Source organism: Dipodomys ordii, unplaced genomic scaffold (genome assembly GCF_000151885.1).
Source record: "Dipodomys ordii isolate 6190 unplaced genomic scaffold, Dord_2.0 Scaffold190, whole genome shotgun sequence".
Classification (NCBI taxonomy): domain Eukaryota; kingdom Metazoa; phylum Chordata; class Mammalia; order Rodentia; family Heteromyidae; genus Dipodomys; species Dipodomys ordii.
The window spans coordinates 2222427-2239370 of NW_012267406.1; the positions used below are offsets into that span (position 1 = coordinate 2222427).

The following is a 16944-nucleotide window of genomic DNA, read 5'->3' on the forward strand; positions in this document are numbered from 1 at the left end:
ATTCCTGTGAGTAAAGGATATGCTGTCATAAGTGTTGCTGCTCTGTCTATCAAAAACAAGCATGGTGAGAGAACAAAAAGATAGTCCCTTCCAAAATAGCTTCAGAAAATTCAAATACCTAGCATTACATCTAACAAGGGGAAACGAAAGCCTCTACAGTGAAAACTATCACGTCTAGATAGTAAATAAAGATATAGGACTAGGCTGAGAAATAGTTGGGAAGAGGAGGGGAGAGGAGTTGAGGCATTAAATGTGATCAAAGCAAATTAATATATACAGATGAAATGGTATTGATGAAGTCCACTAGATCTTTTAAATTAATACAGCCTTTTACTATAAACTTTGAGATGTAAGTCTTTGGAGGTCCATGTGGATATGCTTATCCAGAAAGTGCTTTTTTTAAAAAAAAATTGTGGTAGAGTGCTAACCTTTAGCACAAAGAGTTTCAGAGATAGCACTCAGGCTCTGAATTCAAGCCCCACAGCCAACAAAAAATTAAAATTAATATATATATATATATGTATATAGGTATATGTGTATATACACTCACACACACAGTTTGCACTGACTTCAGGATGTCTGTAGGTTCCAAGGTAGCATGATATTTCTGTATAAATAATACTAGTCCATGGAGTTATTGGGTCTTTGTCTGTATCTTCAAGACCCAGCTCCACTCGTTGAATAGAACCCATAACCTTTCAGAACATCAGCCCTCTCTCCATACTGTTGGAGAAAAAAAAAGGTAAAGAACAGAGCATTTGTCCCCATTGTTCCACGAGATCTTCCTCAAATAGTTCAAATGGGTCAAATGCATGAAAGAAAGAAAGAGCCCATTCATTAGTAAGATTGGGCATCCTATCTCATTTGTATTCTTGCCAAATTGCTGTGTAGGGAAGATGTACAAATGCATAGTGTTAGAGATTGTTTTGGAAAGCCTTTAATGGAGAGTGTGAAATAGGTGAAAGCAATCACCTAAATCTCACGTGTCCACATTAGAAAGAGGGACAGCAACAGGACACAGCATAATACCCTTCCATTCCTCTTCACAATTATGCTCTCACTGCACTGGTCGCCTTTCCATTTCCACCGAGCACAGCTCCTTCTTGCCAGGGCCATGTCTTCTAGCCAGGACTGTGCTTTCTGACCTTCTTGTGGTTGTCAGGTCTCATCTTCTCCTGCTCTCTTCAAAGACAGTCTTTTAGAGACACTCTTTCTAGAGTGCCCCACCATCTCACTTTTGCTCACCTGAAACTAGTTCTTTGCATTACAAAAGTGGCCAAGGTTTTCTTGCTTTCATGGCTTTTTATTATTCATTTCAAGTTCTGACCAGCACTAGAATATGTGTCAGGCAAAGAAGAAGCTATCTGCCAAAATTGACATTCTAACATGGCACAGTGTTTGCCATGGATTCAATGAACAATCAACAAATAATGTTGTAACCCCTTCAGGAACCTATATGATTTTCTTCATTGTATCAGATTAGTTCTCCTGAAATTGCTTTAGAACCACTTAAAATATTTTCCTAAATACTTAGTTAAATAGTGCTAATTCCAAAATCGGCAACGATTCATGTCTGGGGAAGCAGGTGGAAGAATGATGGACTTGTAAGTTCTGTTCCACAAAAGTAGCAGTGTAGAACAGGTGTTTACAGCCTACTTGTCTCCTGTACCGTAAGTGAATGTTTCTAAGAATTCGAATATGGAGGAGAGACGGAAGAGCTGACGGTTAAACTCTGGAATATTTAGGGAGTTAGAGAAACACATAGTACTCATCTGAAACACAAGAACCTTTTTGATTCTTAAAAGTGTTTATTGGAAACTATTCAAGTGGTTATTTCTCCTACTTTTCACTCTCTGTCTCTGCCTCTTTCTCTCTTACTTACTAAATTACTGGAATAACTTTTCTAAGACGATAATAGTATGCTACATGACTATTATGAAAGGTTAAAAGTGATTTTCCTGACTTCCAGGGAGCAAGAGTTCAGAACACAGCAAAGAATTTGGGAGTCAGAGACCGGACCCCTCAGTCAGCACCCAGGTAAGTGTACCCCATAGCAACACTGATGACAAATGCCCAGTGCCTATGATTGTGGGGATTGCCTTTGTAACTGCCCAGTGGCTAATAAAATTAAGCTTAAGTGTCTCAGAACTAAATGGACATTACTCCATGCATTCAAAAAAGAAGTCTAAACAAATAGAACTAAAACTTTAAATCGACCTGTGCCACTCACCAGGATGCCATGTTTCTTTTTCCTCCTGTGACTGCAGGAGCCCTTCTCTTCATTGATTGCTTTTCTCATTTGCATGTCAATGGAAAACTCCTTCTTATCTTACAAAACCCAGCTTAGATACCATTTTCTACTTGGATCCTTTCCTGAGTTCCTTTCTTTTTGGGCTCCTTTGGCATCTCCTATATTGTTTTATGAATACATTCACATTGTGTAACGGGATATTGGTATGTGTTTCATTACCCAACCTGAGTATAACTTCTAAGAATAAGAAATGCTTTGGGAATTTTATTTTTCCTCATCCTAGTGTCTTATAGTAAAAAATCAAATATCCAAAATAATTCCAATAACATATGAATAAATTAGTTCATGGGTTTTTATTTGTTATGTCAAACAATCACAGTTTGCATATTGTCCTATGAAGGGACTCCAACCCACCTTTAAAATAATTAAACAGACTTAGAAGCTCCAGAGAAATGTCTTGTGTTTGATTTCCCCGGTGATTGGGAGTAGGCAGACATTTATTTTGAAGTAGGACCAAAGCTCAGTAATTTCTCTGGCATTGGATTGCTTTTATCCATTTGCATTTTAACAAAAAGTAGGTTCCTCCAAGCACTGCCATAGAAACACTATATTTGTTTCTATTTACAACACCATTATCAGGATGAGAGTGATGACACCAATGTTATGAAGTTATACTTCATTCTGAAAACCTATATGGGCAGTGAATGTGCTTTTCAAAAGGAAAACCTGTTTCCTCTCCCTGAAAATGGATGGAGCACTCATGACCTGTCTACATTCATCATTAATTCTGACTCCCAACTCTATTTAGTTTTCTGGTCTTGTTAATGTGGTCTTTCATAGCTGATTAGATTAGAATCTAAGACATATTACTGAAGAATCATTTCACATAAGCATTGTCTCCCCAGCGCCTTGAACAGATAGATGTGGTATATTTATATAATAGACACAGTGAGGTGTTAAAAATTCCAATAAGAAAACAAGATAATGATGCTGCAAGGTGTTTTAAGCTAGAGCTTATTCACACTAATAAACAAGTGAGGTTAGAATGAGTTTTCAGTATCCTGATCAATAAACCAATATGCAAGCTGAACCCCAGGAAAGAAACTGATGAGCCCAGTTCTTTTTTTTACTGGGTTATATACGACACTTGAGATGTGACACAATAAAATGAGCCAGCTATAAAATTGACACTTTTTACAAGGGAATAATAACCCTGAGAGAGAAATCAAGAGTAATTTCAAATCTGCATTTTATTTACTCTTTCAGTCATTCTGAAAAGGTCTATTAGGGACCTAAGAAAGGAAGTCCATCAAATACAGTGAAAACAGGGGTTACATCATGGGGGAGGAACATACCAAGCAACAAAAAAAAATCACATGCTACCTTATAAATACGTTAGAAACAATAGCAAGAAAGAAAAAGAAAAAACACTTGTGTCCCTATCTTGGGGTTCATTTCGCTTAACTTCATCTTACATGGTCATATGTACATAGCTTTTGAACTTTTCTACTTGTCCCAGACATATACTAGTTATTGCAAATAAGGGAAACCATGGGACCTATCTTTCTTTTAGCCTGGCTTACTTCACTTAATATAATTTTTCCAAGTCTTTCCATTTCCTAGCAAATGGGGCAATGCTATTCTTTCTGATGGAGGCATAGAATTCCATTTTTTGTGTGTATATATCACATTTTCTTGATCCATTCATCTACTGAGGGGCATCTGGGTTGGTTCCATATCTTAGCTATGGTAAATAATGCTACAGTAAACATAGTTGTACTGGTAACTTTAGTATGGTCTTGTTTGTGATCGTCTGGATAAATGCCCCAAAGTGGGATTGCTGGGTTATAGAGGAGCTCTATGTGGAGTCTTTTGAGGAACCTCCATACTGCTTTCCAAAGTGGTTGAACAAGTTTACACTCTCACCAACAATGCAGTAAGGTTCCCTTGTAGCTACATCCCCTCCAGCATCTGTTGTTATTAAGAATTCTTGATTATAGCCATTCTAACTGGGGTGAGGTGGAATCTCAATGTTGTTTTGATTTGCATTTCTTTTATTGCTAGAGAGGTTGAGCATTTCTTCATGTGTCTATTGACCATTCTTATTTCCTCTTTGGAGAAGTTAATCTTTGGCCCACTTATTTATTGGGCATTTGTTTCTATGAGGATTTGTTGTTGGGGGACTTAGGTTTTTGAGTTCTAAGTATATTTTAGACATGAGACCCTTATCCATTGTATGGCTAGTGAAGGTTTTTCTCCCAATCCATGGGCTTTCTATTGATCTTGCTAGTTATGTCCTTTGCTATGCAGAAGCTCTGTAGCTTCATGGAGTCCTATTTGTCCAACCTTCCTTTGATTTGTTGTGGGAGGGGAAAGGAGGAAACAAAATGTTTAAATAGGGATACAGGTTGAGCCATTGTAACAATGATATATACAAGACACTGTTGAAAAATGAACTTTATAATTTAGGCGGGGGGGAGGGCAGTAGTTGAGGAGGTGGGATGGAAGGAATGGTAGGGGAAAAACAAAGGAGGAGGCAACAATGCTTGATAAGAAATGTACTCATTACCTTGCTCATGTAACTGTAACCCCTCTGTGCAGTATTTTCACAATAAAAAACGTATTTTAAAAAGGCAATCTATTCTTTGCCCCCCTGGAGAATATAAACCTGAGACAGAATGGATCTGGCCCTCCAGGAGCTTTCCATTAGAAATAAATGAAGTAAACTCTACTGTAAGGAAAGGTATGCATGGCAGTCTATGGAAGAGCAGGTAAAATAACTAGGAGCACAGAGGAGCCTTGGATCCCTGCTGACTGGGGTCTCTCCTGCCCTAAACACAGCAAGTTAGAGAACATAATTGATGCTCAATGTCAGGTCACTCAGGCTAAACCTACTGAAATGTTTGTATTGTTGTATAGCAACAATCAAATAACACCAGTTATTTGCAGATGAAGAGTATCTGACATAAACTACAATAGAAATGAGCATAAATTGTCATATAAACATAGAAATAGGTCATCACACAACCTAAGGATGGAGACAGAAGCACACAGAATGCTCATGGCACAGCCAGCTTGGAGTGGCATCCCAACAGAGTTGATAAAATGACACCAGGCCCCAGAGTACCATCATGGTCTAGAGAACTACACCTGTGTCTCTGTAATTGCTATCTGAATGTGATTGAGAATCATGCAAAGTAGTAAGGCTGGAGATATAGACGACCAAATGTTCCATCCCAAATGGAAGATTATCAGTTGTAATGCATTTCTCTATTATGTCACAAAATCTGAACTTGCAAAGCTTGATTTTCCTTGTGGTCCAAAGTGAAAAGAATCATTCTGAGTCTTGGCTCCTGCTCTCTTCCTGACCTTATTGTGTTAGATATTTTTTTCTTCTGAGATGAAGTCTTCTTATCTGTTACTTCTGGAGAATGGCCTTGAGATGGGGCATAACTGATAGTGTAACCTTGAAAGAGGCATTTGCTTTCTGGGTCTCCTTTAAAACAACCTGTCTTTGGGCAGTGCAAAAAGGAAAGGCATGATCTGTAGAATGATGTATGACAGTTCTGCTCTCTGAAGATTTGAATTTGGGCTGAAATACCAACCCCATCATGGCTGCCAGAGCCCAGATTAGAACAGCAGAGAATGGAGCAACTCCTGTTCATGCAGGACCACTGGTGTGGAAGGAGAATACAGCCAGGACTACAAATGTTGGGCCCACAAAGGCCTCCCACTGCCCAATGGTTTAGCTGCCAAAACACAAAAGGCCTCACTGCAGTGTTAAGAGTCCAACTCTCTACCTATTACATTTCACTCTCAAACTTCTTCTGCCTGCTCCAAATTCCCAAAGCTCCACAATTTCCATTACAAATGTGTCTGAACTCAAATAACCCTGAGTTACTTCCAAGATGCCTCAGAAGTTCAATCTGCCCAGCTCCCCAGTACCCAGAGGTATTATTTCATTAGGTGATCACAGGGAGTAGCCTTTGCTCCAATTTGCAAGGCAGACATTTCAAAGACTCGTCTACCCTGTGACATTGGTTCCTTTTTGTGCAAATGTGCAGAGCAAGAAAATGGAAAGTGATGGTTCACCCCAAAGTGGGACGTGTGCCACCCATCTTCCTTCCCTGCTCTCCCTTACTCAAGCCTTGTGCTTTAGCACTCATGATGAAACACTGTCAGGGGAATAAGAGGATAGAAATTAAGGGGGGAAAGAATGTTCTCATCGTTTTATTATTTCAGTGCTGGGAAGACAATGGAATCAGTTTTTTGGATGTGGTATGTCTTCAGTAATCTCCTCTTCTGTGGAGATAACATATCAGGCATAAGCCACTATCTTCCCAATTCAAAAGTACATTTCATAACTCTCCAAAGATAATTACTTCTGCGTTTCTAAACTAAGAAACTTCATTTTATTAATGAGATTTACAACTCAGTGTTAAATCTTTCTCATTCTTCTCCATTGATTCAGAATTAGCCAGGGATTAAATGTCAAAGGGAGAGCAAAATCTGTAATTGCTAAATTGATTAACAACTCAGTCAAGCTGTGTTCAATTTAATCTGTAAAAAGAGAGTCAATCACTCAATCTCGGCTCTGTGTTTGAACTGCTCAGGCCTTTATCTTCTTCTTCTTTAAAGCTGAACAGCTGGGACTGGAAGTGGACATTATTAGCTCAGTGGTAGACAACGCACATAGCAAGTATGAAGCCCTGATTCAATCATTAGAAAGTCCCTACCTCCCCTCACCCCTGCAAAAAAAAAATGTATAGGGTTGAATTCTGCATGAGATATTAGCATATGGTCTTCAGTGAAAGTTCATGATTAAGGAGAGTAAATACAGTCTAGATCCACTACAAGTAATACATTTGGCCTGAGGTCCCTAGGGTTATGTGACAGCTAACATGTTCCCTTTTACTTTGCTTCTGGAGTTAGGACTGAACCATTCAGGAGACTAGAGCACTGGAACTTGTGTAACCCTAGTGGATTCCCTTGAGCTTGTATTAATGCTGTATGTCCTCACACAACTAGACCAGGGCTTCAAAGGGAGCATCTCTGGACATCTCCACAACTAAAGTGGATTCTGACCCACCAAGAGGTTCTGTTGACAGATAAGTGTTTGACAGAGCCAGGCCAAGAATCATCAGTGCTCGTTGACACCAGGCCTCAGGAAATCTGTCACTTCCTCCCATTCATATCCTACTTCCTGCATGACGGTGATGGTACAGACTAAACTCCACTTCTAAAATGCATGAGAAATCCAGTAGCCTCCTCTGAGATAAATGCTATTTCACTATAAGCTGATCACAATCAGTATGATGGTAATTTTCATGATAGCATCTTCTCTTGGGATTCAGAGAATAAATTTTACTGCTAGCAAAGTAAACACATGCGTGGACATTGCTGGACCAGAACAGCAGATTTTAACAATGCAGTCTTGCTTAGTAGCTTTCTAGGCATGCTGAGAAACACAGGTGTTTGTTAGATCATATAATCAAACCTGAGTGACACACTGGGTGACTGACTGTCAGACTTTGCTGTGTCTTTTCTAGGTTGTACAAGCTGTGTGAGCCACCTCCTCCTGTGGGGGATGAATGAAGACCCTTCACAAGGAGACAACAGTCAGAAGCTCCACAATGCACATGTCTCAACATTCTCCACTGAAAATAAAGAGATGCCTTCGTTCAGTTCCCTCCCCGTGGTGGAAAAATTAACATTCAGATTGTACTTGGATACTTACACTGAAAATAGATAAGAGTTCATGCAGACAGTCAGTCTTATCAATGAAATTCTTTCTTTCAGGTCAAAATTCACTGGTGGAATTCATGGGGGAAATATTAGAGGTAAAAAAAATAGTAGCAATTGTACCTGCTTTCTCATTCATTAGTTTTATAGTGTTTGCTTTCCACTGCCCCTCATGGACAGAGGTAATGGTGATAGATTTTTCCTGAAGAAGTCTGTCATGGAGGAAACATAGCTGCGTGCTGTGAGCCCTGAAAACAGGTTAGCGCCAATATAGCCTTGGTGGCACGGGTGCTTTGTTCCTCGTCTGTGTCAGAGAAGGTATCTGTCAAAGGTGGAGAAGCGTGTGTTGCTTTCTCCCATAGGATTCTCAGTTGGGAAGAGCTTTTGAGTTCTCAGAATGACATCTTCCAATGCTTTTGGGTATATTTCAAGTACTAGATCCTGTGTTATCAGTGGCCACGAATAAGGAGTAGTGAGGACCAAGGAAGAGAAACACAAGCCTAATGTACAAACCCAGCCTTGAACATAGAACTATCCTTTCTTCCTTAAGTATAATCTGTCTTCATTCTGGAGGCTACGTCATGTGTTGAGCATTACGAGTGAATTATTATTGGTCTTAAATATATGGCTTTCAAAATAATTAAACATTCTTACAGTGAATATAATGAGTCATGCATTGGTTAACATTTGGGACAAGTGCTGAGAATAGTGCCAGCAGGTGGCTTACTTTATCCCTATGCAAGCATCATAGGGAGCATACACAAGCTGAGGTGGTGACCTCAGTAGGTGATAGAATCTTCAAACACCATGTTCGTGTATGTTGATCATTGTTGACCAGAACACCAATATATAGCACATGCCTGAATATAGATTTCAATTAAGTATGTGAAATGCTTTCACAACTAAAGTTCAAGAAAACTACCATTACATTTTGTCTTAATAAAATCTAATAATGGCCCTCAAGCTGTTATTAAGAATCTTCTTCACTAGACACTGTACATGGAGTAACAAAAATACTGTTATGAATATTTGGGAAATCAACATGTCTCCATATCCAGATGGCTATCTGTTGACTAGCAGCAATCCTTACTTGACACAAATTTTTGCAGGAAGTCCATATAGCTCATGACCAGCAAACTGACATCAGGTTCCAACGAAAAAGCTGAACACCCTGAATTAAATGAAGATCGGACCTTTAGGTGCCTATGTATATTAAGTCTATCCTTAACTTTCAGGGATTTAACAACTAGATATTGTTGGCACGTGAAGGTTCCTATACAGTTTTGAAGGTTCATGTGAATCTGTGGCTTTCCTACACTGAACATGTGATCACTTTGAATTCATGGTGAATGAATGAACAGAGCTGACTAGCTTACTAGAACTTTCTTCCTGTCATCATAGCATTTGGTAACCACCCTAGGAATAATCCTCATCAGAGTCATGAAGAGGCCATCTAAATGATTCAGTTGTACTTTTCCATGTCTCATGGGATCCATTATCTGTTATCGTATTGATAAGCTCATGAACTTTAAGGATCTACTCTGTATTCAGTGGAATACACTCAATATTGTTTTTAGGGTTAAAAATAGGCATTATCTTGCTCATGTAACTGTAACCCCTCTGTACAGTATCTTTACAATAAAATATATATTAAAAATAGGCATACTGTCTACCAGTGTGCATAGCACTTATTAAATGCTTGAGTAGTTTATACCAACAACAGTCTATGTAATTTTTCTTGTACTAAAATTACAGCCTACACTGATGTTTACTCTGTACCAAATAATTATTCTTCTTAGCCCATATTTACTTGTCTTAGCCCATATTTACTTGTTACTGTTTCACAGAATCCTCACAATAGGGCTGGGGGATGTTTTTTTATTGCCCTGTTTAAGAGTTGGGAAACTGAAGTGCACAAGTTCATATTACTAACAAGAAAGTCTCTTACTATGCTATGCTGTTTTCCCTTATTGGTGTAATAATACTACAAATTATGTATTGCTCTAGCTAGAGTTATATAGTATGCATTGCCATTTAATTCTGTATCTTCTATTGCACAAAGTGAATGCAAATATGAATGCATATTAATGCCCTTAATATATGAAAATGTGCAGTTTCCCAGATATTTTATCATTCTGGATGCACATTTGCAATATGAATTTTGTATAGTGTAACCCCCTAATTGAAAGTAATAGTTTTAGACATTTATTACAAGTGTGGAATAGTAATCATATGAAACTTGACTATAATGTTGAAGGAGAGGTAACAGAAAAAATATGTAGTGGAGGAGTGACTAATGACTGCTTTTCTTTACCATAAAGTACCTCCATATAGTATTGGACATTTAACTGTCTGGCGGTTATAGAATCTATTTACCTACAAGCTTCACAGTCCTCCCTAACAAGAGCTCCTTCAAATGATGCTGAAGCCTGCTATCTATCTTTCTAACTCCTACATTTGGATTTCTGACCCTTTCTGAAATAGATTACTATGCATTGAAGTTTTATATCTTACCGAGGACCTGGCTCAAAAATAATAATCACTTACAAAGTCCATACATGGAAATATTCCATTGTCTTTTGTGTCTTTTTCTAATATCAAATTATATAACTTCTAATGTTAAATTATGCAATTTAATATAAGTACAAGAAATGTGATTAAACTAGCAGCTTATATCTATTCCCACAATGATTTAGATGAAAAGAATGTCTGTTATAATTTTACTTCTAGTGGATATGTAACACTGAATTTAAAGTTCACACTTTGTTTTATAAGTTGGCATCCCCTAATGAAGAGCCAGGCTGTTTCCTATCTCTTTAAGGTGTACACTGGCAGGGGTCTGGATTCTCTCTGTATTCATTGGCTGTTTCCTGCAGTAACAAAACCCAATTTAAAATGAAGCTAATGTCCTAGAGTATCATAATATAGATGACATAGAGACGACATTGGTTCTGACTGCATTAATTTCAATTTTGTAATAATTAAATTCAGGATAAAATGAAATTGACCCTAACTGTAACTGCCAAGAAAATCAATGGGTAAGCAAAGTCTTAAAGGATATATTAACTAATTTAAACAATTTATATTCAGTCTTATGAGCATATACCTTTCATAGGCAAGATTAGTATTTATTGATTTGAAAGCATTTAATTAGGAGTAAATTACTCCTTGTATTTACAATGAATGCGTTCCTACTTAAAACATTAAAATATTCTTTCATTAGTTTGGGTGGTTCTTTTCTATAGCACATGATTTAATGCAGGTTAGTAGCATTTTTATTCACTTTTTAAAAATAAAATTATGATTTTGAAAGTTAAAATAGTCTTTTTTTAAATCATTAGTATTTTATATTTTACTTTAAAGGTCATTTTCTGTCTTTCTACTGTAGTGGTAATGAAAGTAACTATTATTATTTAACTGAATTGCTTCTGAATTCTGTGTTATCTTTTAAAGATTTATTTGTATGTAAACTATTTTCTAAATTATTCTTTAATAACTCCTCCATAACTAATAATTAACATAAATGCATGAACAATTTCTTGAATGAATTGCCAAATGTGCTGTATGAGAACTAAGGAAAAGCATATTGAAATCACTTAGGGTACTCTTTTAATTAAAAAATATTTTCCATCCTGTTAAGTGTTTTGAGCATTTGTGATGAGTCTTGACAGAACAGGTGGGAAAACCTGCAGAAAGATGGCCACAGCATTTTCATCTTATGATGCTGGCCACCATCTTTGACCATATCACATTTCTGTCAGTCACTTGGCTTACTCTTTTGCGACAAATGGCAAATTCACCACCTCAATGATTTGCCATGAACTGTGAGCCTAGCATTCACACTGCCAAGTACCTATTGGAGTGCATAGGAGACTTAAATATTCTCTATAAACCGTCTAGCAGCTGTGATCTAAACACATGGCCTACTTTACTCAGGAGAGTTTGCTTCCTTCACTGGAAATAGATTTCTGTTGTCTACTAAGCCTACTAAATGAGAATTATCTATTTGTATGCATATGCCTCTATATACTATATGTATTTACTGCATTTTATTTTGACATGCTACAAAAGTAGATTCTTGTGTCTTGTTTTGAATGATGATATAAGAAATGGAGTTGATCAATGTACTGAACATCTGTACTGTATACATCAGAGCTGTCTATGTAGCAAATGTATCTGGCCAAGTATCTGCTTCTACTTTACTCTTTGAATTAGCTTTCCATTACTATAATAAAATAACTGAGCTAATCACCTTATAAAGATAAAAAGGTTACTTTGGTTTTGAATTAAGGAGTTTCCATTCCATGATGAACTGGGTCTGCGATGTGATGAGGCAGCAAGTCAAGTCAGAAATATATAGCAGAGCAAGATCACTCACCTCATCAGCTGAAAGTGCAGAAGGGACATATTTTCCACAAGTTCCTTCAAGGGCAGGCCCCCACTGACATAATAACCTCCCACTAGTCCCCACCTCCCAAAGTTTTCACCACATCTCAATAGTATCACCCTGGGACCAAGCTTTTAACACATGGAATTGTGGGAAATAGTGAAAGTCTGAATCATAGCACTGTTGTATGTAATCTGAAACCAATTGACCAGCCTTGCCATTGAGAAATAGCTGCTTAACAACAAATATGTTCAAGTTTAAGTTATATTTGTACTAGGAATAAAAACTAGAGGATACTTTATTTTAATGACAAGAATAAACATCATACCAATGAATCTAGTATGTGTATTAGACATTTTTGGTTCTTAAAAAAAACCACATTGCCTCTGTGTTACTGATCAGTTGTGTACCCTTAAAATGAAATTATTTATAACACAAACCTATCATAATGTCATATTTATATGATATACTGTATGTAGCCAAGAACACTAAGTTGGTGAAATGCTTCAGAAAACATATATTTGAGTTGGAGTATCTAATGCCTCAAGCAAATTTATTAGTGTTTCAGATAAATATATATTTTTGTAACTGCCACATAAATGAGTAAAACATAGCTTTTTGCCTAAAATATTTTTATAAGTTCTCATTTACACAGTACTCATTTTAAATAGTAAAATATCAATGGTTCTATAAATAGTAATTGTTTTGAATATATCCATACTTAACATTGGATAATATCCAAAAATTAATGATAAGTTTCATCAGAATGTATTATGGTGTTTTTGTCCTTTGTAAAATATTCATGTAACATAGTTTCAGTCATTTCAGACTTTGTGTATTGTTCAAGTTAGCAAAATGCATTATGTATTTTATGTCACTTGTTTATGTCAGTATAAAAGCAGTATAGTAACATTTTATAATAAATGTCAATAATAATAAAGTGGATTATAGTATGACCAGCCCAGCTTTATTCCATTTAGATTTATTTCCTATTCTAACCTGTTCAGAAGACAAAAACCATGAAACTCATATTTTTACCCTTTAGAGAATAGACCTAAGCTCAAGTGAAGAAATCTAATAAATGCAAGAAACAAATCTATAGCTATGAGGTGGTAAATGCTAGGAAGAACCCCAACAAAGAAGCCAAAAGTTGATACCCATTTGAGAAAGCTCCATAGTTGACAAGAAACTTTCATTGTTCTCTGAATTAACTAGTCTATCTCTTAAATAGTGTTCCATTCTTATTACGAGCCACTTTTGAATTGAAGAGGGTATTACAGATACACATCATTCCAACATTCCTAAAATGAGAGGTTAAACAGCTTAATTTTATGATGATTTGGAAAGCAACAAAGCAATACACATGAGACAATACACACTAATTTGAAAAAGCAAGATACAATGAGTAGCATATAACATTCAAAGAACACATCTACTTATATCAAATTGGAGACCTACATATTATTTACCAGCTATTAAGCTAAGCTGTGTATTTAATGTTTAGAAATACATAAATCAAAATTGTCCTAATAGGATTTACAGTCTGGAGGTAGAAAACAGTGATATTAAAAAATTAAAAAAGAAGCTAAGCACTGGTGGCTCTGTAATCATAGCTACTCAGGAGGGTGATGTATGAGGATCACATTCAAAGCCAGCTGAGGCAGGAGACTCATCCCCAATTAACCACTAAAAAGCTGCAAGTGGAGCTGTATCTCAAGTAGTAGAGTACTAGCCTTGAATGAAAAAAACCCTGGGGGACTGGGAAAGTGGCTTAGTGGTAGAGTGCTTGCCTACCATGCGTGAAGCCCTGGATTTGATTCCTCAGACCCACATAAACAGAAAAAGCTGGAAGTGACTTGTGATAGAGCACTATCCTTGAGCACAGAGAGGCTCAGAGACAGTGCCCAGGCCCCGAGTTTCAAGCTCCAGGACTGGCAAAAATAAAAAAAAAGCCCAAGGACAGCACCCAATCCCTGAGTTTAAGCCCAGGACTGGCAGGAAAAAAAATTAGAAAAGGCTAGGTCAGGAAAAGAAAAATAGTTTTCAGGATGAGTAAGATTAAGCAAAGTAAAAACAAAAAAAAAGTTAACAACAATGCATGGAAATGTCAGGGAAATTAACCAAATACTTTTATGGGAGATTGCTGATTATTCTAAATAGATGACAAACCTTTGTTGGTGCAGCTGGGTGTCAATGGCTTAAGCTCATATAATCCTAGCCATTCAGAAAGCAGAGACGTGAGGATGATGGTTCGAATACTGCCAAAGTAGAAAGATCCATGAGATTCTGATCTCTAATTAACCAGCAAAAAGCTAGAACTAGAAGGATGGCAGAGTACTGTCCTCGATTTGAAAAGAGGGAGGGGCAGTCAAGTGAGAGTGTGAGGCCCTAAGTTCAAGCCCCAGTGCTACCACAAAAATTAACAGTAAATGTGATTAGAAAAAGAGATAGATGGAAAATGATGTCTGGATAGTATGAATCTGAATGCCAAGTTTTAAGTAATCTGGACAGTGGATGTTGTGTGCATTAGAAAACTAAGATAGTTGCTGACAGCAATTTGAATTCCAAGAAAGGAGTTTGAAGAATGCATATGTTGCTAATTGTGCTGGCTAGCTCACAAACATCAAAACCAATAATAATTGGAGGAAAGAAATACCAATAATTGGATTTTACTGTTTGAAGAGTGTCAGCATAATCTGAGATAGCAAATATAATGTAGTTATGAGGGTGAGAAAATAGAATGAGCAAGCAAAGACTATTTGTTTTCAAACACAATTCCAGACAGTCATATCATATTCCAAGATGGTATTAGGTCACACACACACACACACACACACACACACACACACACACACACACACACACACACACACACCATACAAGTATTGTTTGGTAAAAGGAAGTTTAATAAACATGAGGTTAAACTTCATGTTTACTTAGAGGCTGTTCCCAACATCCTAATATACTAGCCATCCTGACTGGGCATGCAGTGTCTCCCAAACTCAGTAGAAGACAGGAAATGTATCATGGAGGGCTTGTTAATAAGGTAGGCTGTTTGTATCCATAGTTTTGGATTCTAAGCAGAGCTCCACTGAGGAAAGCCCATGAATGTTTGTGGTGCATAGAATTCAATACTACAAAAATACTCACAATGGGGCTGGGAAGGTGGCCCAGTGGTAGAGCGCTTGCCTTGGATGCATGAAGCCCTGGGTTCGATTCCTCAGCACCACATAAGCAAAAAGAATAAAAGCCAGAAGTGACGCTGTGGCTCAAGTGGTAGAGCGCTAGCCTTGAGCTGAAGAGCTGAGGGACAGTGCCCAGGCCCAGATCAGGCCCCATGACCGGACCCCCCCCAAAAAAAATACAATGTTACCTAGATCATATGTACATGCACAGTATGTCTGAGTATCCATATCTTAAGACTACGTGGAGTAGGCTACATTACTGTCATGTCAAAACCACTCATAATTACTGCTCACCAAACACTAGACCTTATATCATGCTCTTTATCATGAATATTGCAGATGCTTCATTCATATGTCCTGTACTGTTGTTCAGCTTCCTGCTAAAGACATGCTGCCTTTCAACAATTTTTCAAATTTATCACTTTATCACATAGATTTCAACTTTCAAATTTATCACTTTATCACATAGATTAAGCACATTGACTTTTACCTTGCTTCAGGGACACCATTTGCTTTTGAGGGCAGGTTTTCCTGTATTGAAGGCAGGAAAACACTCAACAGATCAAAGGAGGATTTAGACACAGCTGACAGTAAAACAGGGCTGACTGAAATCTGTGCATCAGCTGACCTTTGTAATTCCCCACAGGCTCTCGAGGTTCCTCTATTAATTTTTTGTTAGCTTCATCATGCTCGTGAAGTTCCTGGATTAATCTTTGGTTAGCCTCATCTCACTCCTTATCACCCTCACATTGAATCCTTTGCAGGCTTTCAATCTTTTCATTCAGGGAAGAATGTAAATTTTCTTATTTTTGGAATCACTCTTGAATTTGTTTACTTTCTTAGTTATTTGCCAGGCTTAAGCAAACTGTGTGTAATTAATCCATGAACAAGGTGGGCTTGTTATATTTCCTCAGGATACAAATACGCATGAAAGTAGGGTACAAATATTCATAAAAATCAATGTAGGAAAATTGTTCTAGAAACTCCATAACATGGAAAAATAATAGTAAGTATATTCACAGAAGGTGGCAGGGTCCTCAGCTAATGGGATGTATCATTCGGGCTTAAAGGATGAAAAGACAAACATTTTTGTATAAATTATTGGTAACAATAGACTCAAATTTAAAGTAGATTGTGATGTTATCATTCTCTCTAACTCCACCCATGTTTAGGGGAATATCAAGTCAAGAAAATAATTGGCTAGAATATTATCCTAATGAGTAAGTATATTATTCCATGGAGTAACTCTCTCTCTCTCTCTCTCTCTCTCTCTCTCTCTCTCTCTCTGTCTCTCTCTGTCTCTCTCTCTCCACACTCCATACAAGTATTCTTTGGTAAAAGTCTCCTTTTTAAATCACATCAGTCTCGTAATATGATGA

The 16944-nt window shown here is 37.3% G+C and overlaps 1 protein-coding gene across 1 annotated transcript in view; it reads left to right on the top strand.

Moving 5' to 3' along the window:
* Positions 1-13336, top strand: part of LOC105999465 (phosphatidylinositol 3,4,5-trisphosphate-dependent Rac exchanger 2 protein-like) — an 84755-nt gene extending 71419 nt beyond the window's left edge. The window contains exons 12-13 of the mRNA XM_013034493.1: positions 1970-2037; positions 7801-13336. Of these exons, the coding sequence (XP_012889947.1) occupies positions 1970-2037; positions 7801-7846 (114 nt within the window). The 3' untranslated portion in view covers positions 7847-13336. The remainder of the gene's footprint in view (positions 1-1969; positions 2038-7800) is intronic.
* The last annotated feature ends 3608 nt before the right edge of the window (positions 13337-16944 follow it).